Here is a 19,929-nt window from a genome sequence, read left to right on the forward strand (position 1 = left end):
AAGATTACAAAACTTGGTAGGAAGATAACTGGTTACGAATTAAAAAGTATTTTGCATATTACTGATGAATGCACCATTAATTTGGCCTTGAAGATATTGGATGATCCATCTCACCCCCTCTTCCCTGAGTACTCCCCTCTTCCCTGAGTACTCCCCTCTTCCCTGAGTACTCCCCTCCTCCTTCAGGACTCCCCTCCTCCTTCAGGACTCCCCTCCTCCTTCAGGACTCCCCTCTTCCTTCAGGACTCCCCTCTTCCCTGAGTACTCCCCTCCTCCTTCAGGACTCCCCTCTTCCTTCAGGACTCCCCTCTTCCCTGAGTACTCCCCTCCTCCTTCAGGACTCCCCTCTTCCCTGAGTACTCCCCTCTTCCTTCAGGACTCCCCTTTTCCCTGAGTGCTCCCCTCTTCCTTCAGGACTCCCCTCTTCCCTGAGTACTCCCCTCTTCCTTCAGGACTCCCCTCTTCCTTCAGGACTCCCCTCTTCCTTCAGGACTCCCCTCTTCCTTCAGGACTCCCCTCTTCCTTCAGTACTCCCCTCTTCCTTCAGGACTCCCCTCTTCCTTCAGGACTCCCCTCTTCCTTCAGGACTCCCCTCTTCCCTAAGTGCTCCCCTCTTCCTTCAGGACTCCCCTCTTCCTTCAGGACTCCCCTCTTCCCTGAGTACTCCCCTCTTCCTTCAGGACTCCCCTCTTCCCTGAGTACTCCCCTCTTCCTTCAGGACTCCCCTCTTCCCTGAGTACTCCCCTCTTCCTTCAGGACTCCCCTCTTCCTTCAGGACTCCCCTCTTCCCTGAGTACTCCCCTCTTCCTTCAGGACTCCCCTCTTCCCTGAGTACTCCCCTCTTCCTTCAGGACTCCCCTCTTCCCTGAGTACTCCCCTCTTCCTTCAGGACTCCCCTCTTCCTTCAGGACTCCCCTCTTCCCTGAGTACTCCCCTCTTCCTTCAGGATTCCCCTCTTCCCTGAGTGCTCCCCTCTTCCTTCAGGACTCCCCTTTTCCCTGAGTGCTCCCCTCTTCCTTCAGGACTCCCCTCTTCCCTGAGTACTCCCCTCTTCCTTCAGGACTCCCCTCTTCCCTGAGTGCTCCCCTCTTCCTTCAGGACTCCCCTCTTCCCTGAGTACTCTGCTCTTCCTTCAGGACTCCCCTCTTCCCAGAGTACTCCCCTCCTCCTTCAGGACTCCCCTCTTCCCTGAGTACTCCCCTCTTCCCTGAGTACTCCCCTCTTCCCTGAGTACTCCCCTCTTCCTTCAGGACTCCCCTCTTCCCTGAGTACTCCCCTCTTCCTTCAGGACTCCCCTCTTCCCTGAGTACTCCCCTCTTCCTTCAGGACTCCCCTCTTCCCTGAGTACTCCCCTCTTCCTTCAGGACTCCCCTCTTCCCTGAGTGCTCCCCTCTTCCTTCAGGACTCCCCTTTTCCCTGAGTGCTCCCCTCTTCCTTCAGGACTCCCCTCTTCCCTGAGTACTCCCCTCTTCCTTCAGGACTCCCCTCTTCCCTGAGTACTCCCCTCTTCCTTCAGGACTCCCCTCTTCCCTGAGTACTCCCCTCTTCCTTCAGGACTCCCCTCTTCCCTGAGTACTCCCCTCTTCCTTCAGGACTCCCCTCTTCCCTGAGTACTCCCCTCTTCCTTCAGGACTCCCCTCTTCCCTGAGTACTCCCCTCTTCCTTCAGGATTCCCCTCTTCCCTGAGTGCTCCCCTCTTCCTTCAGGACTCCCCTTTTCCCTGAGTGCTCCCCTCTTCCTTCAGGACTCCCCTCTTCCCTGAGTGCTCCCCTCTTCCTTCAGGACTCCCCTCTTCCCTGAGTACTCCCCTCTTCCCTGAGTACTCCCCTCTTCCTTCAGGACTCCTCTCTTCCCTGAGTGCTCCCCTCTTCCTTCAGGACTCCCCTTTTCCCTGAGTGCTCCCCTCTTCCTTCAGGACTCCCCTTTTCCCTGAGTGCTCCCCTCTTCCTTCAGGACTCCCCTCTTCCCTAAGTGCTCCCCTCTTCCTTCAGGACTCCCCTCTTCCCTGAGTACTCCCCTCTTCCTTCAGGACTCCCCTCTTCCCTGAGTACTCCCCTCTTCCCTGAGTACTCCCCTCTTCCTTCAGGACTCCTCTCTTCCCTGAGTGCTCCCCTCTTCCTTCAGGACTCCCCTTTTCCCTGAGTGCTCCCCTCTTCCTTCAGGACTCCCCTCTTCCTTCAGGACTCCCCTCTTCCTTCAGGACTCCCCTCTTCCCTGAGTGCTCCCCTCTTCCTTCAGGACTCCCCTCTTCCCTGAGTACTCCCCTCTTCCCTGAGTACTCCCCTCTTCCTTCAGGACTCCTCTCTTCCCTGAGTGCTCCCCTCTTCCTTCAGGACTCCCCTTTTCCCTGAGTGCTCCCCTCTTCCTTCAGGACTCCCCTCTTCCCTGAGTACTCCCCTCTTCCTTCAGGACTCCTCTCTTCCCTGAGTGCTCCCCTCTTCCTTCAGGACTCCCCTTTTCCCTGAGTGCTCCCCTCTTCCTTCAGGACTCCCCTCTTCCCTGAGTACTCCCCTCTTCCTTCAGGACTCCCCTCTTCCCTGAGTACTCCCCTCTTCCCTGAGTACTCCCCTCTTCCTTCAGGACTCCTCTCTTCCCTGAGTGCTCCCCTCTTCCTTCAGGACTCCCCTTTTCCCTGAGTGCTCCCCTCTTCCTTCAGGACTCCCCTCTTCCCTGAGTACTCCCCTCTTCCCTGAGTACTCCCCTCTTCCTTCAGGACTCCTCTCTTCCCTGAGTGCTCCCCTCTTCCTTCAGGACTCCCCTCTTCCCTAAGTGCTCCCCTCTTCCTTCAGGACTCCCCTCTTCCCTGAGTACTCCCCTCTTCCTTCAGGACTCCCCTCTTCCCTGAGTACTCCCCTCTTCCCTGAGTACTCCCCTCTTCCTTCAGGACTCCTCTCTTCCCTGAGTGCTCCCCTCTTCCTTCAGGACTCCCCTTTTCCCTGAGTGCTCCCCTCTTCCTTCAGGACTCCCCTCTTCCCTGAGTACTCCCCTCTTCCTTCAGGACTCCCCTCTTCCCTAAGTGCTCCCCTCTTCCTTCAGGACTCCCCTCTTCCCTGAGTGCTCCCCTCTTCCTTCAGGACTCCCCTCTTCCCTGAGTACTCCCCTCTTCCTTCAGGACTCCCCTCTTCCCTGAGTACTCCCCTCTTCCCTGAGTACTCCCCTCTTCCTTCAGGACTCCTCTCTTCCCTGAGTGCTCCCCTCTTCCTTCAGGACTCCCCTTTTCCCTGAGTGCTCCCCTCTTCCTTCAGGACTCCCCTCTTCCCTGAGTACTCCCCTCTTCCTTCAGGACTCCTCTCTTCCCTGAGTGCTCCCCTCTTCCTTCAGGACTCCCCTTTTCCCTGAGTGCTCCCCTCTTCCTTCAGGACTCCCCTCTTCCCTGAGTACTCCCCTCTTCCTTCAGGACTCCCCTCTTCCCTAAGTGCTCCCCTCTTCCTTCAGGACTCCCCTCTTCCCTGAGTGCTCCCCTCTTCCTTCAGGACTCCCCTCTTCCCTGAGTACTCCCCTCTTCCCTGAGTACTCCCCTCTTCCTTCAGGACTCCCCTCTTCCCTGAGTACTCCCCTCTTCCCTGAGTACTCCCCTCTTCCTTCAGGACTCCTCTCTTCCCTGAGTGCTCCCCTCTTCCTTCAGGACTCCCCTTTTCCCTGAGTGCTCCCCTCTTCCTTCAGGACTCCCCTCTTCCCTGAGTACTCCCCTCTTCCTTCAGGACTCCCCTCTTCCCTAAGTGCTCCCCTCTTCCTTCAGGACTCCCCTCTTCCCTGAGTGCTCCCCTCTTCCTTCAGGACTCCCCTCTTCCCTAAGTGCTCCCCTCTTCCTTCAGGACTCCCCTCTTCCCTGAGTGCTCCCCTCTTCCTTCAGGACTCCCCTTTTCCCTGAGTGCTCCCCTCTTCCTTCAGGACTCCCCTTTTCCCTGAGTGCTCCCCTCTTCCTTCAGGACTCCCCTCTTCCCTGAGTACTCCCCTCTTCCTTCAGGACTCCCCTCTTCCCTGAGTGCTCCCCTCTTCCTTCAGGACTCCCCTCTTCCCTGAGTGCTCCCCTCTTCCTTCAGGACTCCCCTTTTCCCTGAGTACTCCCCTCTTCCTTCAGGACTCCCCTCTTCCTTCAGGACTCCCCTCTTCCTTCAGGACTCCCCTCTTCCCTGAGTACTCCCCTCTTCCTTCAGGACTCCCCTCTTCCCTGAGTACTCCCCTCCTCCCTCAGGACTCCGTTATAGAATGCCATATGCAACAAATAGAGCTATTACAACTTCTGTGCCAAGGAGCATTCAGTTGCTAAACAAGTGGAATTCAGACAGGCACCCGCCATTCTAAATCATGCTTTATATATTTTTTATATTGCATGTCTTTAACTGTTTGTCATTTTAATGTATTATTAGGTGTGTTTGTATGTCTAAGTGTCGTTTTGCTCGATGTTATTTATGACTCCTAATTGCAAGACAAATTCCCCTTTCGGGCAATAAAGGTTTCATTCATTCATTCATTCATTCATTCATTCATTCATTCATTCATTCATTCTCAAGTCCCCCTCATTATGGAAGACCAGGAAGCTTCTACTCATCCCTGTGAACTTATCAATGAGATGAAAAAAAAAGCATAAGAAAGAATCGAGCGTAAAAACTAAGATGCAGTAATATAGCTGATGCACACTGGCTGTGTCTTTGAATATAAACGTATGCGTGTGACGCGCTCCAAGGTTGACACCCTGTCACAGTGAGATCCAGTCCAAATATGGGCAAGATACTGCCCTGCGTTGTCCTGTCTCCCAGCAAAGCGGGCGACATGTTTGGCACTTGTTTTCATCCAGAACATGAGCTCAATGTCAGCCTGCAGGAAGAGGCCTCCTCTGATAATTGTAATTGAACAGTCTGGGAAACTGTAAACACTCCCTTCAGTGAACTCGGTCCAAATCGCCAAATAAAGCCAGAGCCGTTTGCCAGTCCTGGAGCCAGCGGGTCTCCTGGCTCTTCAAAGGTGGTTTCAGAAGGTGGGACCTTGCAAAGACCTGACAGTGTTAAGTTGCACCTCCCCCCCCCCCCCCCACACACACACAAACACACCAGACTGGGTTTTAGGTTTAGGGGAATATGTGATATCAGACACACCAAATTCATAAGACCCATTCTGTGCAAGCCTTTTATATCTCATCCAGTTAAGGCAAAGAGTTAAATGTCACAGCTGGAGTGGTTAGGATTCTGGAACACTAGCAGTGTAATGTCACAAATAAGGAGGCCTTACAGGCAGGAACATGATGGAGAACATCTTACCGGAATGGAGTGATGAAATAGCCCTCACCTACTTGAACCATGTTGCTTTGCTTCGAGTTTTATTTCCATGCCAGCAATGTTGCCTTCATTATGAATGTGACTCAGACAACAGGCTGGCTCTCTTCATTCATTAAATTTAATTGCATTAAACCTGGAAAATGCACAAATACATGTCATTATATTACAAAACCTGGTTTGTTTCCTATAAATCTCTCTCCATTATACCCCAAACATTAGATTGTTTTGGGCAAAGCTGGGTGTGGTTTGTTTTTGAGATCTTGGTTCAGCAGTGCTGAGCAACACCCCCCCTGCCCGTCCCCGATTCCCTGCATGTGGCTTCAAAACACTGCATTTAACTTGGGGAGAGGGCGGTTCCAATGTGAGGCAGAACCGCTACAAATGAAAACCAGGGGAAAGAACAATGAAAGACTAAACTGTGTACCTGTAAGGACGGCTAAGCTCGGTTAAGATTAAGCCTTGCTGTAATCCTCAGAACCAGATTCTTGGGCTGCTTCTCACTCTGATCTACATCTCCCCCCCACAATCCCTCACAGACCAATCTGGCATCACCATCTCCAGGAGCTATTTGCAGTGGTGTTAAATATCACAACGACAAAGCTTAATTCTTCTGGATGCAGTCATTCCTCAGGCTCTGAGCAGACCCGGATAAGAATGACATCCTGTTATCCTCATCAGTGATGGGAATTTGAGGTAAACATAATAAGGACATTTTTAAACATGTCATAAAACTATTAATGAACGTGTAATAAAATTATTTGTGGGTGAGGAACACTGAGCCGTCGTTCAAAAACGGGTCTTTGTTTTCGAATTTGACATATGATCAATTAGTGTCACTGCATTGAGGAAATTTAATACAGAAAGTAGTGCGGGAATTTAAAACAAGACTTTCACTCATGTGACATTTTCCAAAAATGCGGGGGGGCAGGAAAAAATAAGGCTTGTGGTCATGTGAAAGAGTTTAGTCTGAAATAACTGACCGACTTTCGAAACTTTTTAAAAAAGACTACTGTCCCTGTCACTGCCTGGATAACTTGTTGAAACATTATCCTGCTACGTACCGGACCCCAGTAACACGCTTTAACACAGGGTAGTGATTCACCTGAAATGACTCCTTTTGAGTTTAAGCGCTACTGCCAGAACGTGGGTCGGTGGGGCTGTGAAGGCCACGGGGGGGGGGGGGGGGGGGGGTCAGGCCTTTGGGCTGCCATCTATGAAGCTGCGTTTCATTGGTCAATTTTTCAGTTCTGACTGCTAAGCCAGTCAGAGACCGACACCATAAGAAAGCCCCTTTCTTACCATCACTGAACCTTTTGTACCTGCAGAATAGCAGTTTGTTGTGCGAAATGCAGATTAAAATAATGCACACAAGGGGGTCCCGTGAGCATCAGCCAAAACATGGGCCCGTAAACGAAGGCGGCTTGTTGCTATGGACCAGTGTCATTGGACCCATGCACTGGGGCTTGGGGAATTGCAGTACAAGGAAAAGCATACGCGTGTCTCCATGGTCTGAGCCAAAAAGAGGCCCAAATTACCCCCTATTTAACAACTTACGGTCATATCATGTTCATCACTCGCAATCACAACAGCAGCTGCGCTTTAGTTCAGGTATCTAATTTTGGGGTAAAGAGTGTCAAGAGGAAGACAACAGTCGACTGCTTTGAAAATAACTTAACCCAGCGCTGCTGCTGACTAACAGAGAGATTCCAGCAGTGTTCTGCTACCTTTCTGTTTAAAACAGGACCCAGTGACCTCACCGCTGGCAATCCAAAGAGGCAACAAACTCACTGTTGTTCAGACCGCTTCTGTCCAGACCTCCATTATGAAACATCTCGTGTGTGCCTTTTTTTCTTACCTCACCATTTAGACTTTAACTGAAAAGCTATGCTACGTCCCAGTGAGAGGAAAATAATATCTTTTTGAAAGTCTTTTCAGATTCTAATGAGTCTCAGAAGAGAGTATTTTAAGATTCTAACAGGTCTGGAAGCTGTTCAACAAACTTCTTACTTCAATATTAGTTCAAATACAAGGACTCGTGGCCATAGGTGGAATTTAGTGGGAAAACATTTTAAATTGGATTTCAGAAAGCGTGCAGTTAGAGTATGGAATAGTCTTCCTGCTAGTGTAATCCAAGCTAATACCTTTGATTCCTCTAAATAAGAGCTAGATATGATTTTAACAATTCTGATCTATTAGTTGAATTCTCACCCAAGCGAGCTTGACGGGCCGAACGGCCGCCTCTCATTTGAAGAATTATGTTCCTATGTGTGTTAACATTAATTATGTGACGTATTACGTAAAAGATACTGCGGGTGCTGTTAAAATTGGCTTTGTTTCTGAACAGTGAACGTGAATAATTTCGGAGCGTTCTGCTTTCGGAACATTCTGCGGCTGGACTGAAACAAGCGGGGAGGTCAAAGGTGAGGAGGGGAAGTTGTCAGTTTGGAAAACCCCAATGCCCCGACACATCCGGCAGGAAAGGCACGGGTGAAAAAGCCAAAGGGCGTGGGGGGCGTTCTCGTCTCCACGCGCCCGCATTTCAGCGTGCTCGGTTTCAAGTTGCACCCCTTTAACTGTCTGGGGACTCCGCTGTCAGGTTGGACAGCTGTCAGGGCTACAGAGGAAGGGACAGTTATTTGCAGGCCATGAAGAAGCCTCACACAGCCAAAAGAGTCCCAGCCTCCTGGTTATTTCTATGGTCGTAGTTTTTTTCTTCGCCAATACCAATGACGCCCTCTCCTTGTGTCCTGCCTTCCGGTATCTCACACACCAAAGGCTGTGTGACGTTTCCTCACCAGAGAAACTAGATGCTTACTTGCTCCAGGAGAATAGTCAAAAGGAGATCTCAAACTGGCATCGCAAGGCAGATTCACTTCAGGAGCTTATGCCACTATTCACAGTTGCATTTCACTGTGACCATGTGGATGTCTGCCCGGCTCGGGGTCTAAGGCGCGGGCTAAAGTCTACCTTTAAGGCTTTCTGTGGAGTGACACCCACACAAACGCAGGTGTTCGTAAGATGTCAGCCGTTACAGAGTCCGTGGGGAACGTTACACGTGAAAGCTTTGGCCTGGATTAATGCGGCAGGTGTGGTGGAACGGCATCTCTAAGGCTGAATGAAGCTAGCCGGTGCGGATTCGTTCAGGTTCGACTGAACGATGATCACCTCAGTGTTGTTGTAGTAATGATAATGAATTCGCCGAAAGATAATCAGTGTTAACAAAATGACAATCACAGACACACTCCATGGATTTTATTGTCAGCATGTAAAAAAAATTAATAAAATCATCACTCCATCCATCTTACAGCACAGGGTCACATTGAAAACTTCTACTGAACAACACATCCTTAGAAGCTTCCAAAGGGTAAAATAACAGATCCATTTAAGAGCAGCTGATAATTTGCATGATATTTGTACCAGATGATGTTCTGCTGTTTGTGGTTTACAGGACGACACTGTCCATCATTTACAAACAAAGGTCTTACAGAGATCTGTTCAGTGAAACTTAAACTGCAAGGGCTGCTTGACCATTAAGCCGATCTCTCCTCTGAAAGGTGCTTCCTCTCGGTTCAATAATAATTGATGGGTGACCCGGTAACTCATCCCATAAGCAAGATGAACCCAGTGAAACAAAACATCAGGTGACCCTCAGTGCCTAGAAAAGCCAGCTTAGTAATCCTGCCTGAGCAACTTGATTTTATTCTGACTAATCAGCTTGAAGAAACATGCATCCGCCTTCCCACTGCATACCCTGGTGAGGGTCATGGGAGACTAGGAGTCTGGCCAGGCTGCATAGGGCGGGGAAACTCCCTGGACAACACGCCAGTCCATCCCAAGGCGATCGAACAAACATGAGTGTGTTTATTTTTACACTCAGCTTCCCATTCCTAACTAACTGAAAGGAGTAGCAAAGGTGTGCGAGAACATGTGTCACATTAAAAAAATAACATGAGTTCAGATAAGATTGTTCTCCTGGTAATTAAAGTATACGCAGAAAAATATTGTTGCACCCAAAAACCAAACAAGATAAAAGGTCTTTTTGTCCAGCGCATCTCACACCTAACTAAATGTCTTAAATGACACTGTGCAGGAAAGCAGCTATAAAGTTGTTACCAACTGTAAACGGCAGCTTTACAAACGCGTTACATGAATGAACAGCAACATGTATACAGCCAAACTGTTACATCAGACCTGTAATGAAATTATTTAGATTAGATTTAAGCTCCTGTTGCGGTCTTTTGATTACGTATTTTCATGCTATTCTAAATATGTACTAAAATATTTCAGGCGGGGAACACCAAGGATATTTCATTAAATGCGGCAGAGCTACAGTTAAAATGATATCACCCTTAATGAGGCTCGAACAGAAAACGTGTCATGCTGTAGGTGGCAGGTGGCCATGGTCACTCAGCCAAGCAGTATTGTATTAGAACTAGAGTGATTATGCTTCTTCACGGCTTTCCAGGTAGACGATTGTTTCCTCTTGATTCACTTTTAACTGGGGTGGAGCTTCTTTGCTTTGTAGCACCTGGATGATTTCGGCACACTCTGCGGTGTACTCCTGCCATGTCTTCATGTCCCCCTCCTGACTGATCTCCTCACTTCTATCAGCTTGTGGACGAGGAGCCCCAATCTTAACATTGTTGACATCAATCTGAGGAGTACTGCATTCCTCAGAACGACTAACCCTGTCATGTTCCTCTGGACTGCCGTCTACATTCACTGACCGTTCTCTCTCTTCAAACGTATCTTTGTCCTGCTCCTGCAACAGTTCAGAACCTTCTAGAGTCTGTGAAACATTGATCTCTGCTACAACGGTCATTGAATTCTCATCCGAATCCTTCTGTACTTTTCTGATGTCTACAGACAGACCGCCATCACCTTCTTCATCATTTCTTGGGATAAGAGATACATTTTCCTTTAATTCCCCACTCACTTCTCCTTGGAGCTCTTCCAAAAGTTCCCTCAGCTGTTGCTTTGGGTCCTCTGAGTCTTCTTGCAGAACATCTAGCATAGCCTCTTGCATTTGGGGAGAGACTTGAACTTCTCTTTCTACAACACACAGTGAATCTCTGTCCTCACTGCTGGCAAGTTCACTGATCATATATGTTACTTTGGATTCTGATTCTTGACTATCAGAATCCTCTTGGCTGATTACAGGTCCTTTTTGATGGCATGTTTCATCTGACAAGCCATGAACTGCTTCACAGTGTTCAGAAGACGATAAAGGGCCTTCCTCAGGATCATCATCCGGTGTGGACACGTAATATTCAGTTTCTTGACTGTAATATGTGACGTCTGTATCTTTCAAACCCTCTTGCACTTCCACTCGTCCGTATTCTTCAGCTATCACTGAAGTCTTTAATTCTTCAACACCACTGTCATAATGTTCAGGCGGTGGAGGGTCATTCTCTAACTCTTCAATTTGGATAAATTTTGAAGAAGACTGAAAGAACACTGTCGTTGGAGTGACCTTGCTGTCCTCCTTGCTGTGTGCTTCCAGTGGCTCCTCGATTATTTCAACATTTACTGACAGCTTTTCCAAGTCTTCGCCTTTTGCTAGCCCAAAAGAAAGCAAGTTTTCAATCATACTTCCAGCAGCAGTTCCTTTGACATCCTCTAGAGTGACTTTCTTAACTTCTTTGTTGAGGAGCTCTTCCAAAGCCTCATCAGACACATCCAGATCCTCCTCTATCTTTGACTCTAGTATTATTTGGGTTGTGCCATTCTCTGCTTCTGTTTTCTCAACATGATAGGTGATCTTTGAGTCTGGTGATGAACTAAGATGTGCATCCAGACCAGCAGGCTTTATAACTTTTTCAATAATTTCCTCCAAGCTTACTGTTGCCATGGTCTTCCCCTCAGCTGGATCAATCCTCTTACTCTCCTTCTCCTCTTTAATTTCTGAGTCATCTGAAAAATCATCCTGGATTATTGCTGTGACCTCCTCCTTCTGAGAACCTCCCTCTTCCTCCTTCTCCTCAGCTGGATCAATCCCCTTACTCTCCTTCTCCTCATTAATTTCTGAGTCATTTGAAAAATCATCCTGGGTTATTTCTGTGACCTCCTCCTTCTGAGAACCTCCCTCTTCCTCCTTCTCCTCAGCTGGATCAATCCTCTTACTCTCCTTCTCCTCATTAATTTGTGAATCATTTGAAAAATCATCCTGGGTTATTTCTGTGACCTCCTCCTTCTGAGAACCTCCCTCTTCCTCCTTCTCCTCAGCTGGATCAATCCTCTTACTCTCCTTCTCCTCATTAATTTGTGAATCATCTGAAAAATCATCCTGGGTTATTTCTGTGACCTCCTCCTTCTGAGAACCTCCCTCTTCCTCCTTCTCCTTAGCTGGATCAATCCTCTTACTCTCCTTCTCCTCTTTAATTTCTGAGTCATTTGAAAAATCATCCTGGGTTATTGCTGTGACCTCCTCCTTCTGAGAACCTCCCTCTTCCTCCTTCTCCTCAGCTGGATCAATCCTTTTACTCTCCTTCTCCTCATTAATTTGTGAATCATCTGAAAAATCATTCTGGGTTATTTCTGTGACCTCCTCCTTCTGAGAACCTCCCTCTTCCTCCTTCTCCTCAGCTGGATCAATCCCCTTACTCTCCTTCTCCTCATTAATTTGTGAGTCATCTGAAAAATCATCCTGGGTTATTGCTGTGACCTCCTTCTTCTGAGAACCTCCCTCTTCCTCCTTCTCAGCTGGATCAATCCTTTTACTTTCCTGCTCCTCATTAATTTGTGAATCATCTGAAAAATCATCCTGGGTTATTTCTGTGACCTCCTCCTTCTGAGAACCTCCCTCTTCCTCCTTCTCCTCAGCTGGATCAATCCTTTTACTCTCCTTCTCCTCATTAATTTGTGAATCATCTGAAAAATCATCCTGGGTTATTGCTGTGACCTCCTCCTTCTGAGAACCTCCCCCTTCCTCCTTCTCCTCAGCTGAATCAACCCTCTTACTCTCCTTCTCCTCTTTAATTTGTGAGTCATCTGAAAATTCACCCTGGGTCGTTATCATGACCTCCTCTATTGTCGGAGCATCCACTTCCTCCTCCTCGTCAATCTTTCCTTGCTCCAGAGTGACACTGTAATCAGCTTCCTTTCTGTCCTCACTCTTATCAGCCTTAATGTCTCCGGCATCCTCCTCACCTTCTTTTTCTGACATTGTCATTAAACTCATCATTGGAGGGGACACAACTCTCACACACGTCTTATGTGCCTCTTTCAGGTCTATTTCCCTCTTATCTGATGTTGGTGAGGGAAGGGGACTGAAATCCTTTATGAACTTCTGATGATTCGCGGAGTGCTGGGAGACATCTTTCTTTTGCACCATCACTTCTTCCGCTATTTCAGTTTTCAGATCATATTTCTGTAACACTGGCCTTACAGCGATTGTGGATACTTGTGGTGTTTTACTGCATGACATGACATCTCTTCTGCTTGAAGCTCTCCCCAGGGTTGCAACAGGGCCTTCATAGGATCTGAAACGACTGACGCCGGGGGAAGTTCTTGAAGATCTCCCTTGTTCCATGCATCTGGTTTCAAAACCTATGTTCACAGGTGGTCTTCTGTCTTGTCTGACTATGGAAGAGCCTTGGAGAATGTCAGAACATAATGCACATCAGTGTCAGAAGAACAAGGGCCGGAAAAACACAATTGTCAGTGTCACTCGATTTTGTGAACACACAATACCTATTCGTCTTGGTGCTTCTCTTGAATACTGGCCTGCCGAGAGATATGCATCTCGTTGCTCTCCTTCCAGTAGTGCCCTGTAATGAGTAGAAGACATTAATGCTAATGGTCAAGAAATAGTGCTGCTATGTAATTACACCAGAGGGGCAGAACTAGAACATATGTGGAGAGTATAGAGGTGCTTGCAAAAGAGCTTGATAAGGAAGGCCAGCTACAGCAAATATGGACAGACGGCATCAACTATGCTCAGTTAAAGAGATTCATGGTTTCAAGAACAACAGGATCACGTTAGATGTCTTCCCTGACCTCCCCAACCACCAGACTTAAACATTATTGACTCTCTATGGGATGTTCTGAAGCTCAGAGAATGAAGTAGATCTCCATGCCCTTCATCCTTCAAAGACTGGAAGCTTCTCTTGTTTAAGAATGAGCCAATATCCCCCTACACACGGCCCAGAAGGCAAAGCATGGCCTGCTCCTTGATGTTATTATATTAAGTGTCTCCATTATTTTGTCCAACCCATGTATCTGTATAAATTATTTACTTAACTACAGGGAAAGAATCAATGATGTAATGCCTATCAAGCCAGCCAGATCGATTGTGTAACAGCATTTACTGGATTTCAAATTTCCAAGCCCCTCGTTCTGCACCAAACTGGCCAGCATACCCATTAGGGCCCCACCAGCTCTGCCAAGACATACATCTGCCATTATCACTGATCACTGTCGGCTATATTCATGTACTCCACAGTGTCCAAGCAAAACGAGCATTTCAGTCTCTCTCCAAGTGTTAGGGCAGGAACTACACCACGCATGCGGGCAGTTCTTGCATTTCTATATTGCGTAATACTGCAAAAACCACACAACACATAAATACATAAATATTTCTTAGTTTTAATTAGAAAAGCAGAGCCACGAAGGTAAAAGAATAGCAATTGAGTTCCTCGCAGGAGAAGAAAATGGAGTAGTGTGTTTAATATTACAACTACCAGAACAGGAACAGAGAGTGTGAATTTCATGAACTGAGCTACAGGCACAGCCAGCGTCAGAAAGTAATGGGGGCAAAAGGCAAAAATGCCCCAAGAAATGACCCTAAAAACCGTGACTGACGGGCAGAAATTGACTCCAAGACTTTGAAATAAAACACACACACACACACACACACATATACACACACACACAAACAGGTTTGTAATTATATCTTTTTGGGGATTCTCCATTCATTTCCCTACCCAGCCCTAACTTTAGTCATCAGTAACCAAACTAATACGAATCTTTTGGCATCTTTAGTTGTTTGATTACATTCACAGATCGTTGTGAGGACCCCCCCGCCCCCCACACACACACATATTCAAACAGCACTGTTGTTCACACTATGTATGTACATAACTTCATTTAACATGTGTACTACTTGCAACAACACAGTTACAATAGCAGACAGAGGCCAATTTGAGTTTTTAATGAACGTTATTCATCCAAAGACAAACAAACTGATCTCTGCTAGGGACGTGGCTACGGCTGGTTTACATACCCGCTGGGAACTTTTACAGTTGCCTAGGGCTGGGCGGCATATCGATATGTTTCGATATATTTTCAAAACAGGATGCAGGATAACACGATACCATTTACACAAATATACATTTTATTGTGTGTTAAAACCAAGAGTATTCCCTACTGGTTGTAAACAACGGGAGAGCTTTGGTTGTGACATTAGACATTCACAGCTAAAATCAAACGGTTCAGTTATCGTCTCACAGGGTAGTCGATGGAGGCAAAGAATAATTGGCATTTGTTTCATTTCATTTTAAATCATTGCTGAACGGCTCACAGGTTAAACACATCATGATTCTCAGTATTTGTTTCATTTTGTCGAAGAGACCAGCTTCAGTGTACAGCTGAAAACACTGCTTTTCATTTCGTAAATATTTTCAATAAGCCTTCAGCAGTTTCTAAAGAGGACGTTTTAAAAAATAATGTAAACTAATTCATTTGAAGTTGAAGTTTTCACTTTACCTACAAACTAATGCAATACATATATAGCCATCATAATTAGTATTTATAATTAATTATTAAGAACTAAATAAAAGACTAAATTGTTAGAACCGTCTCCTACATTCTCACACATACAGACGGTATTCAAGACAAATACCGAAGATTGCGGACTTCTCTTTGGAACAGCAAAAGTGTGCTTTATATTTACTCATGTTGGCACCGGTGGTCATTTCGGCATTTTAATCTGGGCTCATGTCACATTAAATCAGAAACCTTATGCAGTAATTACTATTTTTAAAAAGAGCCCCCAAAATATTGCAAATGCCCCCATTCTTTAAACAGTGGGGGGCAAAAGTTGCCCCTCAATTATTTATTTATTTATTTTTTAATTTCCTACAGTGCCAAGCTATGGGATTCACCCAGCGGAATCGCTTCTGAAAATCCCCAGCTCATTCAGCGCGATTTTCCGCCTTGGTCATAGCTGGGCGGAGCCAGCCAATGGCGGCGCTGCAGGGGCCCCCGTTTAGTGTTACCGTGGAGATTACATTTGTACATTACATCACTGTCAGTTTAGGCCTGCTGTTGTGGGCCCACGTTCCAGGAGCGTCGCCCATTAGTCTGTAACAGACATGCAGCACCTGGTTTGTAGACGCAGCACATTTAATTTTAAAATGTTGTTCATTTACAAGTCCCTTCTATTAATGGGCAGTAGCATACTCTGCTATTTGTAGGTTCACCAGATATTCGCATATTTCACAAAGTACAAGGAGACCTGATGAAGCCGAAATTTACACAGAGGCCCCTGATGCACGTTGTAGGCCAGTGGATCTGAGACCTTCCATCTGGAGACTCTCCAAGAAACACTGGCCAAGGCTGCTGAGCCCTTTCTGTCACAAGCCACCAATTTAACAGCAGACACTCCATTTCGGGGATGCTCCACTATTTTTCCCCAAGGTCCAAATTCCATCAGTGACAGGAAGCCAAGGTCCGGTAGGTCCCCCACAATAATATTCACTGTCGGGGGGAGGGGTCCTGATGATTAAATTTGCCAAGCTGGGGGAGGGGAGGACTAAAAACAATATTAAAGATTTTTTTTTGGCATGTCCAGAAAATCACCTCACAAGCCCTCCAAATTACTTGGTGACCCCCCCCCCAACGGGTTCACAACCCACAATTTGAAAAGCACTATTATAGCCACAGACATTCATGCCAGGTCCCCTGATTCCACCCTTCACCATAAAAATTCTACGCAAGACCTTTACAATTGTAGTTCAGGCTACTGTAATAGAAACAAGATTTAAAGTGGCTCAGTGGGCTGCACTGTGGCCTCTCAGGGGGTTATGAGGTCGATTCCCATCCCAGGGTATCCCCAGCCTTGAACCCTGTGCTTCCTTGTAAAGGCTGCAAATTAACTATAAACCTGTATTGTATGAATAAATGGATGGATGGATGGACTGTCCATTGTACCATATAGCTGTAGGTAATTGTACCTTTTAAGGTACAGAAATGGACTATGAGGAACATTTTTTAACCATTGGGGTACATTAATACTGTTGATGTACATTAATACTGATTAATACCTTGAGGATGTTCAAAGCCCAATTCTGTACCTTAAATTAGACTAAAAGGTACATTTGCCTACAGCTAGAGTACAACAGGCAATGGGTACAGCCCCAGTGACAAGCAAAGGTACAAACTGACGTCCTTTTTTTCTGACAGTGCATCTCAGCTGGTAGGTAGGGGGGGCTCTATGCGGGACACGTGGGATGCCATACCTGTAAGCTGCCAACTCCAGGCTGAGGCCCATCTTGACTTGCATGAGATCCTGATGTTCCTTCAGCTTGTCTGTGATGGCGCTGGTCAGAATCATCCGTTCCTGCTCCAGATCCTCTACAGCCATCTGGGGAACAACATGAAGCACCAGGTGAGTTCCGACCATAAACGTGGGTTTATGGACGTAGACAGTGGCACAGTGGCTTAACACACCGCATATGTTTAGTGCTTTGGAATGGACTTAATGCACCACACAGCCAGAATCCATGAAGTCACCCCCACTACAAGAAGCCATTTCCCTTATGCTCATCTGCGATATTTCTTAATAAGCTTATGAGCTCAGAATGCAGTGTCGCACTGCTTTTTCCAGCAAGTTTATCTGCACTGTGTCATACAACCCCCCCATCCAACCGGGTGTTTAAACATGAGACTGAGTGACTATTGGGAAATGAATGGCATACTGAGGAAAATACTGCAGAAACCAAATTGATCTGAAATGCATGGCGGATGCTGTTGGTGGCCTGGAAGCAGTTTTGGAAAACAGGAATGAAATGATACAGTAACATACTGAATTCACAAAATATCACACCATAGTGACAAGATAGACGAGACTGTTATTTCTCCCGATTTCTTTCTTCAAAAAATTGGACGGACGGACGGACGGACGGACGGACGGACAGACAGACAGACAGACAGACAGACAGACAGACAGACAGACAGACCGATAGATAGATAGATAGATAGATAGATAGATAGATAGATAGATAGATAGATAGATAGATAGATAAACCTGGTACTTGGGAACAGAAAGATCCATCCTCAACGAACAGGACTATTCTATTCTATTCTCCCTTGACGATGATGATGATGATTATAATACTACTACTACTACTACTACTAATAATAATAATGTTATTATTATTAAAAGTTTTATTATTAATTATTATTGTTGTTATTGTTATTATTATTATTACTACCCATTATTAAAATAAGAAAATCTCACCAGACCCTGAACTGACCCACAGGTATTGATGCCGAGTTACATGCGCCCACCTGATAATGCTCGAGCTCCCCTTTGCACTTGTCCTGCGTGTTCCTCAGCTGCCCCTCAAGGTGAACCTGCAGCCTCTTTTGCTCTTCAAGCTCAGACCGCAGCTTCTCAAAGTCGGCGGCATACTGGTTCTTCTCTCTGCGCAAATCCTCCACTTTAGCCTCGTCCGCCCTGACGGACTCCTCCAGGTCTTCCACCCTTTTTCGGTACACCTCGAACATCTCCATGCAGTTATCCGACATGCTGAGCGCGTACTGCTCCACCTCTTCCACAGTAATCGGCGGAACAGCTCGGTACGTCTGGGTGACATTGGACAGTGCTCTGGAGTATATGTTGTTCTGGACATGGGAAATTTCTCGTCTGTGCTCTTCTTCTAGAAGCCTGCTTTCGTTTTCCAGCTGGATCATAAAGTCCTCCAGGTCGGCGTTCTTCGCCTGCGCTTGCTGAAGTTGCACCTTGCAGGCTTTTAGCTCCCCATCGATGTCACGGCACATTCCCGACTCTTCGAAGAGCAGCGACTGAACCGTCTGAAACTCCCGTCGCAGCCTCTCACGTTCCACCTCAGCTTTAGACTTCTCAAAAGCTAGCAGGTCCACCGTTCTCCTAAGTTCTCGCAGTTCGGCCAGGTACTGGTCTTCCCACTCGAAAGTTCTCTCATTTCTAACTGCGCTTATTTCTTTTACCAGGCAGGCGTTTTCTTGCTCCAGATGTTTCACTCTGGACAGGTAGTGACTTAGTCTGCGGTTTAATTCCTGCAGCTGGACTTTTTCATTCTCAAACGTTCTCCTGAACTGTAACATTGTTAGTTCTGCGTTATCTGCCGCGTAACTTTTGGATGCTGTGTGTTCCTCTTGGAGATGCAATCCCGAGTCGTTACGCGTCGCTTGGCGTTTCGTCTGAAGTGCGGCAACATAGACAAGTGCGGCACACGGAGAAGAGTAGGCGGCTAATAAGTCCAGCATCGTTTTTATGTACCAGTTTTTCCCAATGGAATAGCGTCCCCTGGTGGACAACGACCGAAACAGGAACGAATGGCTACTCAATTTGTTCGCTGATTGAAATGCTATCTATATTCTTCTATGACAGATTCCATTTGGAGCAGTGATAGAAGAAAACAAGATAATTATATCATGCATAAAGTTCAAAAATCCAAAAGAAGAAAATTCAAGCAAAGCTATGTTACTTCTAATAGCTACTGCCTTGAAAGGTTCGAATTGTGCGCTTGAGAGGTAAAGTGGGCTATCCCACATTTTTGACCTCTACCCCCTTTTTATTGAATATTTTCAATTGGATAAGTTGTTATTATCTAAGTCATACCTCTGTGCTACCTATGATATACAGTATATATCAATTGTAGGGTATAGGCACACAGATTTTTTGAAAAAAAAAATCAACTTTGGAGCTCATTATCTCAAAACTTGTTTTTGTGGGATAGCCCACTTTACCTCTCAAGGGCACAATTTCTTTACGTTTAGATTTTAATAGGCTTGTTAAAGATTTCCATTCTAGAAAACATCACGGCTATAGCTATACATTCTGTTGCATTAGATAGACCTGCTCTTAAATCCTGGATAATCGTGCCTCATATTTAGGGTTAGGGAGAGCGGTGTTGGTTGGTACAGTAATAATTTCCAAAAATCCAACATTAGGCAGCAAGATGTGCATCGATTACATTCATACGTCTTGTCAAGACTGCTAAAGTGTTTTGCTGTGTTTTTGTTATTAAAACAAAAAAAAAATAACTCATGGAAAAATGTCTAATTTTATATGTATTTGACAGAAATATTGAAAAGTAAATTGTTTGAAATCGCTTGAATTATTTGTATTGTACCAAATAGAGATGAGGTAAGTCAAGCCAGATTGGTATCGGTGCGTATTAAGTGTAGTTGGGATTGGCTGGCACATAAGACACAGTATTTAATAGTTTTTTATTTAATAATTAAAAACAAGTTATTTGAAAAAATCACTTGGAGAATGTACAAAGATGACGCATTTAAAATGTGTAGTGAGTGGCCAAGATGTTTCATTAGTGTTCATATGAGTTTATTAAATAATGTTTACAATGATTGGAGTGTTCTACAGAAGACTTCACTGATATTGCACATTTGGTTTTACTTTGCATTAAAGCAAAAGTTCTGGGTGTTT

General features: G+C 46.1%; 1 protein-coding gene across 29 annotated transcripts; it reads right to left on the reverse strand.

Moving 5' to 3' along the window:
* Nucleotides 1–8,513: 8,513 nt before the first annotated feature.
* On the reverse strand, nt 8,514–18,733 carry LOC125751823 (synemin-like). Of its 29 annotated transcripts, none has more exons than XM_049031172.1 (6): nt 17,787–18,732; nt 16,736–16,860; nt 12,969–13,045; nt 12,178–12,869; nt 11,821–11,940; nt 8,514–11,700 (listed from the first exon to the last, which is right to left on the reverse strand). In XM_049031172.1, exons 1-6 carry the CDS (start codon nt 18,582–18,584, stop codon nt 9,718–9,720), a joined length of 3,795 nt encoding a protein of 1,264 aa, XP_048887129.1. In that variant the 5' UTR covers nt 18,585–18,732; the 3' UTR covers nt 8,514–9,717. The 29 variants fall into 29 exon arrangements, with proteins under 29 accessions (XP_048887129.1, XP_048887122.1, XP_048887142.1 ...); XM_049031165.1 differs by having other exon boundaries at nt 12,058–12,869; XM_049031185.1 differs by lacking the exon at nt 11,821–11,940 and having other exon boundaries at nt 8,514–11,460; nt 17,787–18,733.
* Between the last annotated feature and the right edge of the window lie 1,196 nt (nt 18,734–19,929).

The sequence above is a fragment of the Brienomyrus brachyistius genome, chromosome 11 (genome assembly GCF_023856365.1).
Source record: "Brienomyrus brachyistius isolate T26 chromosome 11, BBRACH_0.4, whole genome shotgun sequence".
Classification (NCBI taxonomy): Eukaryota; Metazoa; Chordata; class Actinopteri; order Osteoglossiformes; family Mormyridae; genus Brienomyrus; species Brienomyrus brachyistius.